Source organism: Rhodofomes roseus (genome assembly GCF_022264815.1).
Source record: "Rhodofomes roseus strain CIRM-BRFM 1785 chromosome Unknown C8Q71scaffold_13, whole genome shotgun sequence".
NCBI lineage: Eukaryota > Fungi > Basidiomycota > Agaricomycetes > Polyporales > Fomitopsidaceae > Rhodofomes > Rhodofomes roseus.
The window spans coordinates 76,211-92,227 of NW_025952969.1; the positions used below are offsets into that span (position 1 = coordinate 76,211).

The 16,017-nt window shown below is 52.3% G+C and overlaps 5 protein-coding genes across 5 annotated transcripts; 3 read left to right on the forward strand and 2 right to left on the reverse strand.

The window, feature by feature from the left end:
• Positions 1-2,525: 2,525 nt before the first annotated feature.
• Positions 2,526-3,053, forward strand: C8Q71DRAFT_858796 (uncharacterized protein; the record flags this gene model as incomplete). The annotated part of the gene is made up of 5 exons (XM_047927557.1): positions 2,526-2,584; positions 2,635-2,727; positions 2,786-2,894; positions 2,953-2,970; positions 3,024-3,053. 5 exons carry the CDS (start codon positions 2,526-2,528, stop codon positions 3,051-3,053), a joined length of 309 nt encoding a protein of 102 aa, XP_047777562.1.
• Positions 3,054-3,308: 255 nt separating this feature from the next.
• Positions 3,309-5,067, forward strand: C8Q71DRAFT_764232 (uncharacterized protein). The gene is made up of 10 exons (XM_047924056.1): positions 3,309-3,407; positions 3,464-3,479; positions 3,543-3,588; positions 3,652-3,752; positions 3,836-3,895; positions 3,967-3,994; positions 4,052-4,109; positions 4,162-4,186; positions 4,237-4,664; positions 4,724-5,067. Exons 1-9 carry the CDS (start codon positions 3,329-3,331, stop codon positions 4,658-4,660), a joined length of 837 nt encoding a protein of 278 aa, XP_047777563.1. The 5' UTR covers positions 3,309-3,328; the 3' UTR covers positions 4,661-4,664; positions 4,724-5,067.
• Positions 5,068-6,500: 1,433 nt separating this feature from the next.
• C8Q71DRAFT_764260 (uncharacterized protein) lies at positions 6,501-9,283 on the forward strand. Its single transcript, XM_047924057.1, has 18 exons — positions 6,501-6,523; positions 6,586-6,678; positions 6,810-7,016; positions 7,067-7,159; positions 7,220-7,328; positions 7,390-7,407; positions 7,461-7,486; positions 7,545-7,570; positions 7,629-7,690; positions 7,753-7,777; positions 7,838-7,849; positions 7,905-7,920; positions 7,971-8,016; positions 8,075-8,175; positions 8,248-8,307; positions 8,360-8,502; positions 8,557-8,581; positions 8,635-9,283. The coding sequence occupies exons 3-18, from the start codon at positions 6,958-6,960 to the stop codon at positions 9,062-9,064; spliced, it is 1,251 nt and encodes a 416-aa protein (XP_047777564.1). The 5' UTR covers positions 6,501-6,523; positions 6,586-6,678; positions 6,810-6,957; the 3' UTR covers positions 9,065-9,283.
• Positions 9,284-13,827, reverse strand: C8Q71DRAFT_811677 (DNA mismatch repair protein). The gene is made up of 24 exons (XM_047926061.1): positions 13,659-13,827; positions 13,263-13,597; positions 12,981-13,205; positions 12,781-12,922; positions 12,627-12,725; positions 12,393-12,574; positions 12,219-12,333; positions 12,095-12,156; positions 11,931-12,038; positions 11,776-11,868; positions 11,464-11,724; positions 11,231-11,402; positions 11,117-11,180; positions 11,003-11,064; positions 10,845-10,945; positions 10,765-10,783; positions 10,675-10,715; positions 10,453-10,620; positions 10,355-10,400; positions 10,254-10,299; positions 10,031-10,206; positions 9,909-9,976; positions 9,813-9,855; positions 9,284-9,757 (listed from the first exon to the last, which is right to left on the reverse strand). The coding sequence occupies exons 1-24, from the start codon at positions 13,702-13,704 to the stop codon at positions 9,507-9,509; spliced, it is 2,925 nt and encodes a 974-aa protein (XP_047777565.1). The 5' UTR covers positions 13,705-13,827; the 3' UTR covers positions 9,284-9,506.
• A 775-nt stretch (positions 13,828-14,602) lies between these two features.
• On the reverse strand, positions 14,603-15,155 carry C8Q71DRAFT_858798 (uncharacterized protein; the record flags this gene model as incomplete). The annotated part of the gene is made up of 5 exons (XM_047927558.1): positions 14,603-14,703; positions 14,758-14,824; positions 14,888-14,912; positions 14,965-15,047; positions 15,120-15,155. 5 exons carry the CDS (start codon positions 15,153-15,155, stop codon positions 14,603-14,605), a joined length of 312 nt encoding a protein of 103 aa, XP_047777566.1.
• Positions 15,156-16,017: the final 862 nt, after the last annotated feature.

Genomic DNA, 16,017 nt, shown 5'->3' on the forward strand with positions numbered 1-16,017 from the left:
CTGTCCCCGTCGAAGCGTGTCGCCCGTTGGAGGAGGAGTCTCCCACACCGCCATCGATATCCAGTCCTCCTACCCCGCGGATCCCCTCGCTTGCAGCCGCGTGCTGACAACACCCTCAGACAGGGAGCGTAAGGCCGCTTGCGTATGGGACCGTATGTACTCGCTCGCTGACCAACCCTTGCAGAACCTCGCAGCGACTGTTTTGCGTTTCGCAGGACGCCCGGCTGTCGACGTCTGCTGGTCACCGGAGCACGCTTCTTCATAATATTAACTCTGTGCTTCACCCTGGCGCCGCGACACACCGACGGATAATCGCAGGTTTACGTACGTCCAAGACAAATGCAACGCCTAGGCTACTAATCAATATTCTCTTCGCATCCTATGCTTTCGAGAGGCAGAACCTACAAGCCGGCGGTCGGAAACCCGGCTGTCCTACGCTGCTGAACGTTGATCACATCAGTACGTGTGCAGCGCGTCCGACACGCACCCGCGACGAACTAGACTCGTAAAGAGCACCGTCCTCCCACAGAACCTCCACCCTCAACTCGAGTACCACACGGATGTCAGCCCCCTTAATCAGCGCGAACACAGGAGTGTCATTTCATTTACTTGCCCTCGGTCGTCTTGAAAGTTTCGTAAGCACCCCCGAATACAGCGGAGCGTCGCCATTCGCCACATTCACAGCTCGACAGGGTACTACGCCTGCGTGACCTCTGCGCGCGTCCTGTACAGGTTATCTAACGGTCACCTATAATCAAGGCTACAACGACGAACACTCATCTCTCTTGACGGCGTCCTTTCACTCTCAGCTTGCCTGACAATCCCCATGGTCCGTAGCGCAGACAATGACACGCCTGCGAACAACGGCGCTCGGGACCGAGACGCTCTATGTTAAGTAGTAAGTCCATGCCTACTTACACCTGCCTTCTCACAGCGATCCGATCTCCAGGCTCGAACTCTTCGCAGGCACGCCGCACGGACCAACGCGCTTACCACTTGCATGACCCTAATATTCTGATAGGGCAGCGCGCATCTATTCTTGTCCATTCCGTCCGTTCAACACCATTGACGGATGGCTTTAAAAATTAAATAGCAGATACCACCCGCTTCCCCTCCTCATAACATACGCTGTAATCCCGGGGACTTGAACCTGACTCTACCTCTAATGATACAGGCGATCCACCATCAGCATACACTTCAGCTTCCTCCCGCATCCATACCCGCACTCGCGCTCTCGACTTGAAACTGAGCGACGACGTGGCTCGGACGCGGGGTTACTCGCCCCGAGGACCACGCAGAGGACCGCGCCCGGACGTGGGATTAGTAGTACTAGTCTAATACTAGCAGGCACCAGCGTTGGAGCTTAGCGGAAAACTTGAAGACTGTCGTCGTCTTCAAGTTTTTGTTCAAGTTAGTAAGCACTCAATGTATTCCCTGTTTCCATCATTCACAATATACCCTCGCGGTACCCATTCGACGAGTTTCGCCTGAAGTACATGGCATTGTCCTGCCAGTGGAGCTCGTCGTCGAGTCTCTAACACCGTGAAGTGGCGTAGGTGGCGGTAGCGTGCGATCCAATCTCGATCGTCCCGCCGGGGCCCGGCGGCAGACAAGCACTACGCCGACTCCGACTCGTGGGGACAGTCACTTACTACTTTTCACGATTCACGATGACCAGAGGACCTCAGGCTTCAAGCTTCCTGGCAAGGCTCACACGCACGCTCGAGCTCAAGCAGAGACTGGCGAAGTGATCGCTGCTACTCCAAATGTGCCAGCTCGGCGCTGTCCATGATGGCCTTCGTGTCTTGCTGTCACCATCTATATGGTGTGATTCTGAAGAACGTTCTCGTTGGCAGATACAGAGTCAACGCTTTCCAGTCATCATCGAGACGAAGTGTGGCTGAAAGCCATCCCGGTGAACGGCCGGCGCATGGCTACACAACTTCCGCCTTCCGCTTTTGGCAGATCGTCAATGTGGCTGCCTCCCAAGAGCTTCGTCGAGTACCTTTCTTGCCTCTGCTGACACCTATCTCATCGTCTCGCGATGCGCAACGGCCACACAGCGCCAACGAACATGATTGGGTCCCTGCAGTGTATGATACACTCACATGGTTGCATGTAGTTCTACCGTCAACCGTTTTGACGGGCTCGAAAATTTGGTATGACGATTGCCTAGATTTCCTTTGCTATATCAGTTGGACTGACGGGTTGACTTGTAGAGTTGAGCCAGTGCTGAAACCTTGATCGTCCCCTCAGGAATTCATGCGTTTGAGCACCTGCAACTCCTCGTCGTCTTGGTCCAAAGATATCATCTGTGTGTCTTGATCTTGTTGAGATGTTATAACTGTCCATTTAGAGAGCGCCGACGCCGGTGTTCTACAGGTATGGATGGCTTGATCAATTTGTGTTCTATCACGTCGCTGTCTCTGCAGGTCTCGTCCAATCTTAAATATGAGGCGGCACCTGAAGCGGTTCTGTCCGTCCCCTTGCGCCAGTGCTCACACATCCCTCGCCGGCAGGTACTCATGGCCGGACTGGGCAACACATACGGCGCCGCTCTTGTCGGCACATGCATCTCTGCTGTGTACGGCTATAACATCCCCCTTATCCTACGCTTACTTATCATGCGTGTAGGCTTTATGGCGTGACGATTCTGCAAGTATTCATGTGTTTCCGAGAATACCCTCAAGATAAGTTCTGGGACAAGCTCGGCGTCTGTCTATTATTGTACGTACCCTAACCAACACCTCGGGCTATTGCTTATGCAAGCGATGGTGTACTGTAGGATCCTGGACTCGCTTCACACTACATTCTGCATATATGCGATGTATTGGTACCTCGTCATCAATTTCGGCGTCTTTCCTGAGCTTGCGATGATGCACTGGAGTTTCGAGGTGCGACTGTCTTTCATCGGGTCGATCATTCGCCATTGAACCACCTATATTGCGATAGGCGCAACAAATGCTTAACGTAGGCAGTCGATCATATAGCTGTAACTATTCATTTGATGATCTGTATGTCAGGTGCTCGTGATATCAGGTGTGCACACGTAGGTTTCAATCTCATGTTGACAAGCTAGAAAGATACCTTATCTATGATCTCTCAGGCTATATATCGTGCGCATATGCAAGTGTGAGTACATGGACACGTTCATATGCAAGGCCGCACTGTTTAGGCTGAGAACCGGCCCAGTGGAGGCTGTAGCAGGCATTGTTTATGGCCGATATCATTTCAGACCTATATTATTGTCTGCTGTGAGTTTGGCGAACACCTACTCCTGGCGTAGACTGACTGTTGCGATCTCAGGGGATCGCTCTATGCGTTGCATATGGTACGTATCAGCCCAATCGACCCTTCTCACGCCCATACCGAACATCATTACTGTCTCGCTACAGCTACAGCACTGGGTAAGTGTTCATACTTACCGATTGCAGTTGGCTGTATCTGAAGTCATCAATTGCAGAGAGTTGTTACGAAATGTGAGTAGCTCATCGGTCCCGATCTTGTGTAATCACTTGTCATCAACTGCATTCACGGCACAGTTCGACGTTGAAGATTTTCGCATCGGCTTTTGAGTCGGGTCATTTGGTACGTGCTACTCTGTTCACTCCCGTAGGACTATGCTTTGACTAACCTCGCTGGACCTACCAGTGGATCATGTACTACTCATTATCGATTGCAAGCTGCATTGATATCTTCATCGCCGCATCGCTTTGTTACTTGTTGTCGAGGTGCCGAACAGGCTTTTGTAAGTAAGTACCTTCGTTCCTGATGTTCATCGCCGAGCGCGAGTTCGCAAGGTTCATATCCATTGACATGACTCGGCACGGAACAGGACGGACTCTCTGATATCGTGGCTGATGTTCTATACCATCAATACAGGGCTAGTCACGAGGTATGTAATATTAAGAATTCAGAAGAAAGGATCAACTGATAATCCCCCATAATCCGGGCCTCTCTGCGTAGTATGTGCTCTCTTGTTGCCGTCATCATGGTATATTTTAGACCTGCATGCATGCCGCAGATTTCTAACTAGACACGATCTCGACAGCTTGCGGTTTTCCCAAGAACATTCTTGACAGTGGCGTTCCAATTTGTTCAAGTCAAATGTCTGTCGAACAACTCTACTGCCTGTCTTCGCCGAACTGATCCCACACGTAGTATATATCAATTCATACCTTGCTATGTCAGTTTTGTTTGCTGTCGAAACCTTGGTACGTACTGATCAGGTCGTAGGCTCAATGCCCGTAGCTCTCTGCGCAGGCATAGGGATGGATCCCTAGGTGGTGGCCTCAGTATACCACGCAGTATGATCTTCATGCCATCAAACTCCGCGGGCGAGGCAAATGGCGTAACAATAATCCCCGATCCGTGTAACTCGAACCCCTCTGTCAGGGTACAAAGTAACACACGAACCGGACGACACAGCAGTATGTCTGTGGAAATCGACCCCCGTCGCGATGCGCACGGCGGCGTTCTTCACATTTACAAAGACGCATCCTTGGCACAGTCGCATGAAACCCTAGTGGTCATCAACACTCGACTGCGAGACTCGTGTCCTCATGTTGACGCAGATAACAATCCTTACGATAATCGACGACCAACTGTGCGCAGGCCTTCCCCGACGTTCGCTCGGAGGACATCGGTCGTATTCATTTGAAAAGGTGAGAGAGCCTGTGAAATACTATGTTAAAGACTCTGACACAAGTTACGAGAACTCTAGTCGTGCCATTCTTGACCTTGTATTCACGGGCTTGCGTGTCGAGTGGGTGTCATTGATGATGATATTGTATGTGAGGATCACGGCTTTGTTCTTGGCCAATATGAATGCGTCGACTCAGTACTCGGGATTTTCTACGTCGTATGTTTTCCATGTTTATCTACTGACGAAGAAGTGATGGAGACCAATCCCATCGAGGGGACAGTACACAGCATGACCCGCCGCCGAGGTGTATAGCACTTCCCGAATAAGGTATAAAACATGGCACTCTGGTAACTCACTGGAAAAGTGGTCCATGTCTGTAGAACTAGCTCAGGGCGGTGGCGATGCCAGCAGCCCAGTGCCACGTACAAAGTATAACATTGATCTCGTAGAGCGTCAGCTCTATTGGGCTGCTCTTCGATGAATAAGATTATCAGCATGCCAGTGCTATATTGACCGAGTCGTGTCCATAATGATATAGTCTCTGACAAGATGAGGCTAGTAGCGAACATACCATATCGAATGATATGTTTCCAATCTCTGAGTGCCTCCGCGTCATGTGGCGCATGTCGGCGATCTGGACAGAAGAATGAAGATACACAGCTCGGACATAGGTGAGCGCAGTCCTATGACTCACCGCCGGGACCGAGTCGACTAGGTCGCAGTGCGCGCGTAGGTACTACGTAGTGACCAGCGCCACAACTTGCGAGAATATCAAGTTGTCTTGTACCAGTGCTTCGCCGGTGCAGTCCTAGGTGACGCAATATACTACTTGCCTCACTGTTTACAGCATGTGTTGAGGGATTCGTGCAACAAATCCCACCTCAAGCGCCTGGTGTAAAGCAGTACTCCTCCAGCTTGCGTCGTCGACTCGTTGGCAGGTGGCGTAAGTGGCGGTAGCGTGCGATCCGGTCTCGGCTGTCACCGGAACAGCGGAACTCTTTCCGGTCCTTGGACTTCTCCTCCTCGAAGTCCTCCTCCTCAGGCTCTCCTCTCAGGCCTGGTGGCACTGCGCCGAGTATCCGACTCATCGCGCAGTTACGCGGCCCGAGATCTTAAGCTCAAGTATACGCCGGCGACGTGAGGTATCTCCCTCCAGGCCTGTCAGCTTCGCGGTTCTCCATCAGGATAGCCATGACATATCCTTGTTGACCTCACAGTGTTCACACTGGCCAGCACGTTGACAGAGTCCATTGATCCGCGGTGAATGGCTCGTGCGGTGGACATGACCAGAAAGACGAACGCTTCACTCGTCTCACCGCTTCCACGTTCATTTGCACCGCGGTACGAGTACAAGCACTTCCCACATGGGCCGTGCACGTCCTGGGCCGTATGACACGGAGCATGGATGCCACGTCAGGCCGGAACTCGCTGCCCCAAAGGTGAACTGATGCAGCTAGCTGCTCTTCAATCCCGTTGGTCATCGAGTCTGCGGGAGCAATCTTGCGACGCTGCGAAGGTCCGCACGCCAGCGCTGGCATCAAGAAGGAAACCCTAGCAAGTGATTCTCTTAGGCCAGTGACTCGGAAAACCTGAGCATAGAACTGCCAATTACGACAGTAAGTTCTTCTGACATCTCGACGGCCAGCGCATGGCTCATTGATAGCCCTTCGCTTCGCGTTCGTGACAGATCGTTAAATCGTCGGCTTCTCAGGTGCTTGGTCGAGCGCGGCCATTGTATCTTAACTCTCTTAGCTATAGGCCAGGCTGTGCGCAAGGACCCTATCACGCCAACGAGCATGATTTGGACCTGTGTATGCGACTTACTCACATGGTTGTATGTTGATTTACCGTCAAACGTTTTACGCGCTTGATGATCTGGTATGTTGACTGCCCAAATTGCGCTTGCTCTACTAGTTTGACTCATTCTTTGACTGGTGGAGTTGAAGCGGTGCACAAAGTTAGATCGTGCCGTCGAGCGGTGTTCCGGATTTCGGACGCGTGATACGATGTATCCATCGAACCTACTCGTTGCGGTATGTTATCTGCTTCTCGGATCCTGTCAAGGCTGCTGTAGGCCGTCAATATCAGGGGTGCCGGCGCCGATGCTTCACAGGGTTGGACAATTTCTATCACCGTATGATATCTCACGTCACTGTCGTTGCAGATAAAACCAGACCCGACTACGAGGACCTACAGTGGTTTTATCCACCTCTCATCCATATTACGCAAGCACTTTCTGAGGTATTCTCAGCCCAGTATTTCTATCGTACAGCTGGACTAGCTTCGAACTTGACGCGAAGGCCTCCCGGATCATGGGGGGACTAAACGACACGTACGGTGCCGTTTTTGTCGCGATATGCATCTCCGCCGTGTATGGTCAAGCCACTTCCTTCATCATACACACACTCATCATGTTTCTAGGTTGTACGGAGTGACGATTCTGCAAGTGTTCAGCTACTTTCGGGACTACCCTCAAGACAGGTTCTGGGACAAGCTCGGTGTCTGTTGGCTATGGTATGCACCTCAATTTCACTGTAGGGACGCAGCTCACGCCATCGCCGGTGGTAAAACTAGGGTTCTGGACTCGCTGCACATCGCATTCTGCATATATGCGATGTATTGGTATCTCGTCATCAATTTCGGCGTCTTCGCTGAGCTTGCGGTGATTCACTGGAGTTTCGAGGTTTGTGATTCCTTCAGGTGGACCCTCAAACTGAGCATTTGGCCAACCCACACTGCGATAGGCAGCGGAGATGCTCAATGTAGGCCATATAATCGATCGCTTTCGACGCGTTGTTGACCATATGTATGCCAGACGATCGTGATATTCAGCGTCCAGGGGTGAGTTCCTATCTTATGCCGACGAAGGACGATAATTTATAAATGAATAACCTATAAGACTATACATCGTGCGTGTATGGAAACGTGAGCGTGTCCGTTAACGACATGTTCATCATAATTTATACCCTGAACTCTGGGCTAGTGGATGCTGCTGCAGGCGTCATCTGTGGTCGCCGTCAGTTCAGACCTATATCCATCTTGGTTGTGAGTCTGGACGCTACATAGCCGTATGCATTCGATAGCTGACTTCCACCATACCATAACAGGGGGTCGCTCTGTGTGTCGCACTAGGTGAGTGTGGGCTTATCGACCCGTGACGCATGTATACCAAACACGATTATCTGCCTGCAGCTACAGCATTGGGTGCGTGTTCATAGCGATCGCCATCGTTGGGTATATCTGAAGCTATCAAATTAAGAATGTTGTTACGAAATGTGAGTCGCATAATGACCGTTGCTTGCTGTTCACTCAACGTACGTTGCAGTTCGAGGCTGAAGACATTCGCATCGGGCCTTGAGCCTGATCATCTGGCAAGTATTCCTTCCAAGACTAGGTGATATAAGTATCTCACTATCTTCCCGAACCCAGTGGATCATGTACTACTCCCTATCAGCTGCAAGCTGTATTGACATTGTTGTCGCCGCCTCGCTTTGCTATCTACTGTCGAAGTGCCGGACGGGCTTTCGCAAGTGAGCTTCTTTACTTCTGCGATCATTTCCGGAGTAAGCTTTATAGCCATTGTCTAACTTGGCGCGGCACAGCACAGACTCACTGGTAAAGTGCCTGATGTTCTATACAATCAATACGGGGCTCGTCACAAGGTGTGTACTGTGTAATGACACCCACTTAACGTCTTACGACCTGTCTACATAGCATGTGCTCTCTTGGTGCCGTCATCATGGTGCGCTTTACAGTTACGCGCATGCAACATACTTTTGATAAAGGACAATCTCCTCAGCTTGCCGTGCTTCCTACAACGTACCTCACGGTGGCGATTCAATTACTGCAAGTCAAACGTATGTACACCGACTATGTAACCCTTGTTCTTGCCAAGTTAATTTCGCACATAGTATACGTCAACTCCTATCTTGCCATGCGAGTGAAATTCACTATTGAATCTCGTATATTGCGCATTGACCAGAACATAGGCTCAATGCTCGCTGTTCGCTGCGTAGGCAGAGGGACGATTCGCCGGGGTATAGTATCAGCCTACCGCGTAGTATGGTGTTCCATTCACCACTCATCGCTGGCGAAATGAGTCGAGCAACGTCGACGGCTGACCCTGGCGCCACCATACGATGGAGCAACACGCGGACTGGATGCGGAAGGGTGTCTGGGGAAGTCGACCTTAGTCGCCATGTACATGACAGCGCTCATGGCGCCTACAAAAGTACAGCGTTGTCCCGGTCCGACAAGTCTCTAGTCACGTCATTGGACATTTTACCGGACTCTCCTTCGCAACTTCGAAACTCCCGCCTTTCTATTGACGCAGACCGCAATGCTACCGAAGCTCGACGGCCAGCTGTGCGTAGGCCTTCTCCGACGTTCGCTCGGAGGACGTCAGTTGTTTTCCTTTAGCAGGGTGCTGATGTTTGATTCACAGATCAACGAAGTCTGATGACGTCGTGGTGTACGGGATTCAAGCCGTAGACTACTCAAACCAAGGGTTACGCAGACTTTCGGACAGATAGGTACTATGTAGCGCGATGCTTGTATGTAGGATGTGTAAGCCCCGTGGCTGAATAGGCGTTGACATCGGGGATGATTGACCTGCTTGTATATATGAAGTATCTGCGTGGTTGTTGTGTCACGTCAAAATCTGCTGAAGAGGTGCTACTCACAGACATACTTAGTGGTCAGTGAATCCGGTTGCATTACCGCCGACGATGTAGAGTCCGTAGGGAGTATACAGTACACATGAACATGATCGTAGCATATCGACAGCGAGATAGCAAGAAATAGTGATAGAGGCGACGAGAGAGCAGCACCGGGGATACAATATGAAGCAGGGAGTATCTGATTATATTAACGAAGCGAAAACACTTTGTACCCACGCATTACTCTCAATCCGAGGTTGGAAGCGCTCGTAGCACTTCTTGAGTTCCGCCAATTGTGCAGCCGCATTGGAATCATCGTCATCATCGGCCATGACGATATCTTCACCGTCATCCCGGGACGTGCTGGCGGCCCATGTTCGAAGCAACTCCTCAATGATCTTGGTGCCTTCCTCCACGACCTCAGCGGGCAGTTCGGGCTCTCCGTGCTTGTCTTCTGTCGGCCAGGTCGATGGTAAGCAGCGCGGTGCAGTTGAGTACATCGTACATACCAGTATTGAAGTCCTCCAACTCATCCGCCTTCCGTTTCGCGAGCTGGGAGGGCATATGAGCAGGCCTCTAGGCCATCTGTGAGTTCAGCCACGTACCTTAACGACATTCTCTGGAAAGTTCGCGAGCTCAGCGACGTGAATACCGAAGCTTTGGTCGCAGACACCTAACCGCAACGATGAGAACGAGGCAGCACGAACCGAGGTGTCATATATCGTACCGGGTTTAACTTGGTACAGCAATGTAATATCGCGATCTCGGGTCCCTTCGTCTGCCTTCGAGACGTGAGCGACTACATGGAGGTTCTTGACGTGGGGTATTTGCTGGTCTAGGGCGGTGAGCTCATGGAAGTGGGTAGCGAACAAGCAAAATGCATGTATCTCGGACGCGATGTGTCTATGGATGGTCAGCGCCGCACTAAGGCAATTGAAAATGTGACGTACTCTGAGATAGCCCATGCAAGACCAAAGCCATCGTACGTTGAGGTACCTGTGAAAACCATGATTTCATCCATGGCCACTTGTAGTCTGTAACCAGAGCGTACCTCGACCCAGCTCGTCGATGATAATCAAGGAATCCTTCGACGCAGACTATCAAGGCACGATGTCAGAAAAACCGACTAGGCAGTGTGAACATACGAACCCGAAGGATTGTAGCAGTCTCAAGCATTTCTGCCATGAACGTTGAGATACCCTTGAGCTGACTATCGCCCGCTCCCACTCGGCAGAGGATGGAGTCAAAGACAGGTATGCTGGCCTCTGAGCACGGCACGAAGCAGCCGGTCTGTGCCATGAGGGCAATCAACCCGGCCTGCAGAGCGATATGAGATGTGGTGCTGCAGCTAGTCAGCAGGTCGCGCCGTACCTGTCGGATGTATGTGCTCTTGCCGCCCATGTTAGGTCCGGCTATGTACTAGTCAGTACTCTGCGGCGAAGCGGAGGTTCAGGGACGTACTAATGATCTGGAACTCGCTCTCATCTTGTGAACGGACGATGATGAGCGGAACGCAATGCAGTTAGTGAAGAAGGTAACAGCTCACTCTTGATCATCTCGATATCATTCGGGATAAAACTCATATCATCCTGAACCTCGAGGCATGGATGCCGAGCGTCTTTGAGGACCAGACTACCAGCTCCTTCATCGTACGATCAGCCTGCTATCCCCAAAGCCCCTTTCCACGGACTAGACTCACCTTTTTCTTGCATCGTCGGCTTCACGTACGCCTCCGGAGCATTGACCGCCACGTGTGCAAAGCTGCATGCCTTCAGCGTCAACCGTACCCCATACGGCAGCGAAAACGCCTCACCTCACGATCACATCCAGATGCGCAAGTACGTTGTTCCACGACTCCAGCACGGGAGCATATGTCGCTGCACATAATCAGCCAGTCACCCTCCAGCCCACCAGCGGATGAACTCACACGCAATGTTGACGACCTCCTTGACGAGCCCGCTTTGCGTCTTCTGGTACTGCTCCGTCGTTTCCTGATACTCGGTCGCAAGCTCCTTCAGCGCCTTCGACGTGAAGAAGACGCCGCCCTTCGTGACGCCCAGCTCAAAGTACCCCTTGTTGCCCGTGACCACTTTCGAATCCTACACACCCAAGTACGCTCAACCCGTCCATCTTCCATCCAAGGAGAGCGAGACTACTCACGCCTTTCGGCACCCGGAAGACATACCCATAGACCTGCGAGTTCTCCAGGTGCAGCTTCTTATCGAGGTTGAGCCCGAGATCACGCCCCGCCTTCTTGTGCTGCTCGTCGAGGCCGTCGCGTACATCCTTCAACTTTTCTGCGAGCGCCTGCAGCCGCGCGTCGTAGTCGGGCTTGATGACGAAGTTGTGGTTCTCGAGCTCGTCGAGGTCGAGCGTCTGCTCGACCATCTCCGCGTACTTTGACAGGCTGTCATTAAACTCCTAGAGAAGACGTGAGGCGCAGCACGGGTCTGAATTCATGCGGAGCTTTACCTTCAGCTTGGTGAGGTAGGTCTCTTCGAGAAGCGTCTTATACTCGTCGTTCGACGTGTCGACGCTCTCGAGGGTGGTGATGAAGCCTTCCAGCTGTGGAGAGATCACCGACGTGTTAGTTTCCCATAGGAGCGGAACAGCGGACAAAGCATCACCTTCAGGATAGCCTGATATATTCGTACCACGTCTTCTAGAGAGGCCACAGACTTCTGGAACCTCTTGCATATACGATGCATATCCGGCATCATCTTCAGGTAGTCATCCTGTACGAGATGCGTTCAATCGAGGTGCATAGGAACACGATGAACGACCCACGTACCTGTAGGATCCTGCGTGCATTGGCGTCATCGATGAAGGACTCGACCAGGTTCTGTCTCTTCCCTACACTCGTCGCAAGACATTCTCAGCATGAGTCTCGCGGAACATCTCAAAGCTGTACGTACGAATTTCATGCAAGTTGACAAGCGGCTGCTTCAACCAGCTTCCCAACAGCCTCGACCCCTGGGCGGTCTTGCACTTATTGAGCAGCCCAAACAGCGTCGTGTTCTTGTTCGAGCCCTACGTATCCTCGTCAGCCCCCCACGTCCATACTGGACCACAATCACAATGGCCCTCACAATGTTTCCGGGAGCCTCAGTGAGGTTGAGCGCACGCAGCGCGCTCGCGTCGAGCCGCATGAACTGGGACAAGTCGTGTATGCGGATGCTGAACGTGCCGTGGTTCGATGGGTCAGAGAGAAGGGAGAGGTATGAGACGAGGGCGGATAGGGCGGAGGGCGCGGCGGGGAGCGAGAGCTCGGCTGCCAGCGATATGTTAGGATTATTGTTAGGTTGAAGAAGGTATATGCGCACGTATGACAACCCCTGCGTCGGCGCTTGACGTCGAAGGCATGGAGCTCGGGCTGAGCAGACGGACCATGTCCTCCTTGATGTTCTTCGCAGTAAAGTCGCCTATAGGGCGTTCAAGTTGACCTTTCTGTTACACTTGGAGAGAGCCTTAGCTTACTGGGTTTCCGTTCTGTAATGACCACCCCACAGCGGTCCAACACCTCCTTCAGCTTCTTTAGCTCAAAGTCTCGCTCTGAATTGTTTTTGATCGTCCCTGTTGGTATCAACGCCTCCTTGACCGAGAGCTGGATGATCAGTGTCTGCACAACATAACCAATTCATCAGAGAGACACCCTCATGCAGCATATACCTGCATACCTCGACGTTTGAGTAGAGGTCATTGTCCACGAAGTCAGCGACACCGATCTCGCGCGTACTTGTGTCTGCGTACGCAATGCCGATCGTTTTGGTCCGTGCCTTGGATGGCTCGCCCTGAGCCATAGGTGAGGACGTGATTTTGATGGCCATAACGATGGGCGCGGAGAGGATGTCGGTGTTCACGAACAACAGGTCCTCAACTGCCTGCAGGTTCCCTGGTGACGCCTACAAGCGAGATAAGTCCACATACATAGCACCCAGCAGCTTCATCAGAGCACTCACCTCCTTGTCCAGCTTGAACTTCGTCGCCTTCTTCCCCTGGCCCGCCTCCGGCGCCCAAATCTCCACCTTCAGCTGCCTCGCCGTGAGCGCCTCCCTTAAGAACGACTTCGCCTGCCCTTCATTAAGTGTCACGCTCGGGAGGCCGTGCTTCCCGCCGGGTCCCAGGTACTTCAGGACGGTGTTCGTCCGGAAGAGATGCGTCGCCACGTAGAGCGCGTCGGGCCCGTGGGCGGAGTACCACTCGCCGCGGAAGAAGAGGCGCAGTGTGCCGTTCTCGGGCGACTTCGGTGGGAGCTTGGCAAAGAATGAAATAAATCCGGGGTGCGAGGAATTGTCTGCGCGGATGTGAGGATTGCTGCAATGCTGGCGTGTGGTATGGCGCGAGCGTAGGCTCACCTATCTCATGGTCCGCGTCTTTCTCCTTCCCGTACATCAACGACATTCTGAACGACCCAAACAAAAAATTGGGGACAGAAATTGAAATAATCTCTCAACAAAGCAGTTGTGCTGGCGTAGCAGTCGTGAATACCGTCGACAATGAGGTGCACGCGCGCGTTGGGAGTCGCGTCGACGCGTCTCGAGCGCCTGAGCGCGTCGTGGACGCGTCGCGGTTTCGGACTCCGCTCAAAGGCAGTTTTCCTCGCGCTGACGCGACAATCTCTTCTCGACCGTTCACCACCTTCTGGCTGCTTGCTCAACGAGCTATCCATCTAATTCTCGACGCCACACCCTTCAAGACAGCTTCTACGAACCCTTGGTACCTGTCATTGCGGGATGGAACAGGACGAAGGGCACGCAGGATGTGTCCCTATGCAGATTCGCTCAGTCACCCATCTTCCGTGTCCTCGCTTCCGTCTACCATGTTACACAGACCCTCAAGAAAGAATGGGATATATACTTAGTACATAACAGCACCATTGTGTACAGGCGCAGCGGCTTTCCTCACCGCAGCCTCTGAAGTGGTTTTACGGTGCAAGAGCGACGTGTACGCTCGTCGTACTTCTCCCTTTATTACTCTCGCGCCTCTCTACCATGGTGTAGGAGTTTGTCACGGGAGATACATCCCACATCCCATTCTCATATCATAGTATGTTGCAGTAATCCAATGAATGTCAAGTGCCAGTACTAGAGTAATGCTCTAGTCTCGTATGAATTCTTCACTCTGACGCCGGTGAGAGCCTGAGGGCGTAATACGCGCGTCAATTGCAACAGTCTGGAGGGGCACAGATAGATTACATCCATTGTCAACAGTCAAGGGCCATTGTGAACGGCGGGGAGGATATACAGGTCCAAAAAAAAGGGTTATCCAACAAAGTTCGAGGCAAGTATTAACCACGCGTTTAATGCACGTACGCACCGCCGGTAGCACCGTAGTTCGGGCCACCCGGAGGTACGCCGCCTGGCTGGGCGTAGAGAGGCTCGTACTGGCCACTTCCGACGTCTGTTATACCCGTCAGTGAGCGAACGGACCTTGGGGAATGGGACATAGACGTACAGCGGAAGCCACCCCGACCATAACGCTCCTCAGCCTGCATCTTCTTGTAGATCAGCCAGAAGGCGTGCTACAGCAGAACACAGAGAGTCAACACAACGAGGAGAAGGCGTCAGGAAGACCGAAGACTCACGATGTGACCAGGGAGATATCCAAGACTAAAAGTCTGGTCAGCCCAGGCGCTGCAACACGGAACACAGCCATACTCACATTGTCAAGCAAATGTTGATGAGCAGGTCGCAGCTGCAACCCGTAATCATCGCTGCCGCGGCAGGGGGGAAGATGATAGCAATCTACCACAAAGGCAGTCCCGCCGTCAGCACCTCCAAGGCTCCCCAGCCGACCCTCCGCAAGACCATACTCACCAGTATCAAGCAAATGTCGGAGCCGCGAATAGCCATCGTGAACTTGGATTGGATGTAAATTTGGGTTCGGACTGAGAGCGAGTAGGTGAGTGGTGCCGTGCGAGAGAGGGAGCTGAACGCAGGTAGAGGGCGGTCAGCTTAAGTACAGCCGCGAGCTTGAACGCAGCTGCGGCTTGCGGCAGGGGCGTGTGACGTAGGGCGGAGCTATGGAGGATCGAATTGACTGGGTCACCGTGTGAGTCTGAATCGATTCGATGTAGATGGGCGCCTCTCACCTCTACCCCTACACTCATCTTCTAAATAAGTTACTGGATGACATGACATTGACAGTCGGGACTGACCGCCTGCAGTATCTTATTTGAAGAAAAGCCCATCTTTGAATCATACAGATGATGTGCCATGATGAGTAGCTTGTCGTATGATCGCAAAGCCAAATACTTGTTGGAATTCGCACGTTCGTCTCGGATTCAACGTTCAATTCGCGAGGCACCGTATCCGCCAACCTTCAATGTTCATCGATGTCCAGGTCATATACTCAAAACTACGTCCCATGGCTTAGGTCCTCACGCGACACATATTCTCGTGCTGACTGAAGTTGTCCTGAAGTTGGCTCTCAAAATACATCGCGCGCAGAACGACCGCCGTCCCGCGGCCCGGGACTGACATCAGAAGGTTCGTTTCTGCGTCACTTGATTGCGTCCCGGAGACATCTTACTCTCAGACCTCCAGAAAACGATTGGTCCAGCTCACTATGAGTGACACGCTCCTATGCTACGCCTCGTATAAATGTCGGTTGCTCTGAGCTCGACAGCTGTCGCCTCCTGTAGTCCGTCGCGGCTTTGTATCAAAAATGGCGTTGAAGAGCTGGATGTCTGTGCTCTGCTCGTTCGTACTAGCC

Bases quoted from the DNA above. Each gene is read 5' to 3' on its own strand.
- C8Q71DRAFT_764232 (XM_047924056.1), top strand. From the start codon at position 3,329: ATGGTACGTATCAGCCCAATCGACCCTTCTCACGCCCATACCGAACAT. The intron at 3,753-3,835 runs GTAAGTACCTTC...GGCACGGAACAG, and splicing joins TGCCGAACAGGCTTTTGTAA to GACGGACTCTCTGATATCGT. The intron at 3,995-4,051 runs GTATATTTTAGA...CGATCTCGACAG, and splicing joins CTCTTGTTGCCGTCATCATG to CTTGCGGTTTTCCCAAGAAC.
- C8Q71DRAFT_811677 (XM_047926061.1), bottom strand. From the start codon at position 13,704: ATGTCGTTGATGTACGGGAAGGAGAAAGACGCGGACCATGAGATAG. The intron at 10,401-10,452 runs GTTCGTATGTTC...GTGCCTTGATAG, and splicing joins AGACTGCTACAATCCTTCGG to TCTGCGTCGAAGGATTCCTT. The intron at 10,207-10,253 runs GTACGTCACATT...GACCATCCATAG, and splicing joins CTTGCATGGGCTATCTCAGA to ACACATCGCGTCCGAGATAC.
- C8Q71DRAFT_764260 (XM_047924057.1), top strand. From the start codon at position 6,958: ATGGGGGGACTAAACGACACGTACGGTGCCGTTTTTGTCGCGATATGC. The intron at 7,160-7,219 runs GTATGCACCTCA...TGGTAAAACTAG, and splicing joins CTCGGTGTCTGTTGGCTATG to GGTTCTGGACTCGCTGCACA. The intron at 7,691-7,752 runs GTGAGTCTGGAC...ATACCATAACAG, and splicing joins GACCTATATCCATCTTGGTT to GGGGTCGCTCTGTGTGTCGC.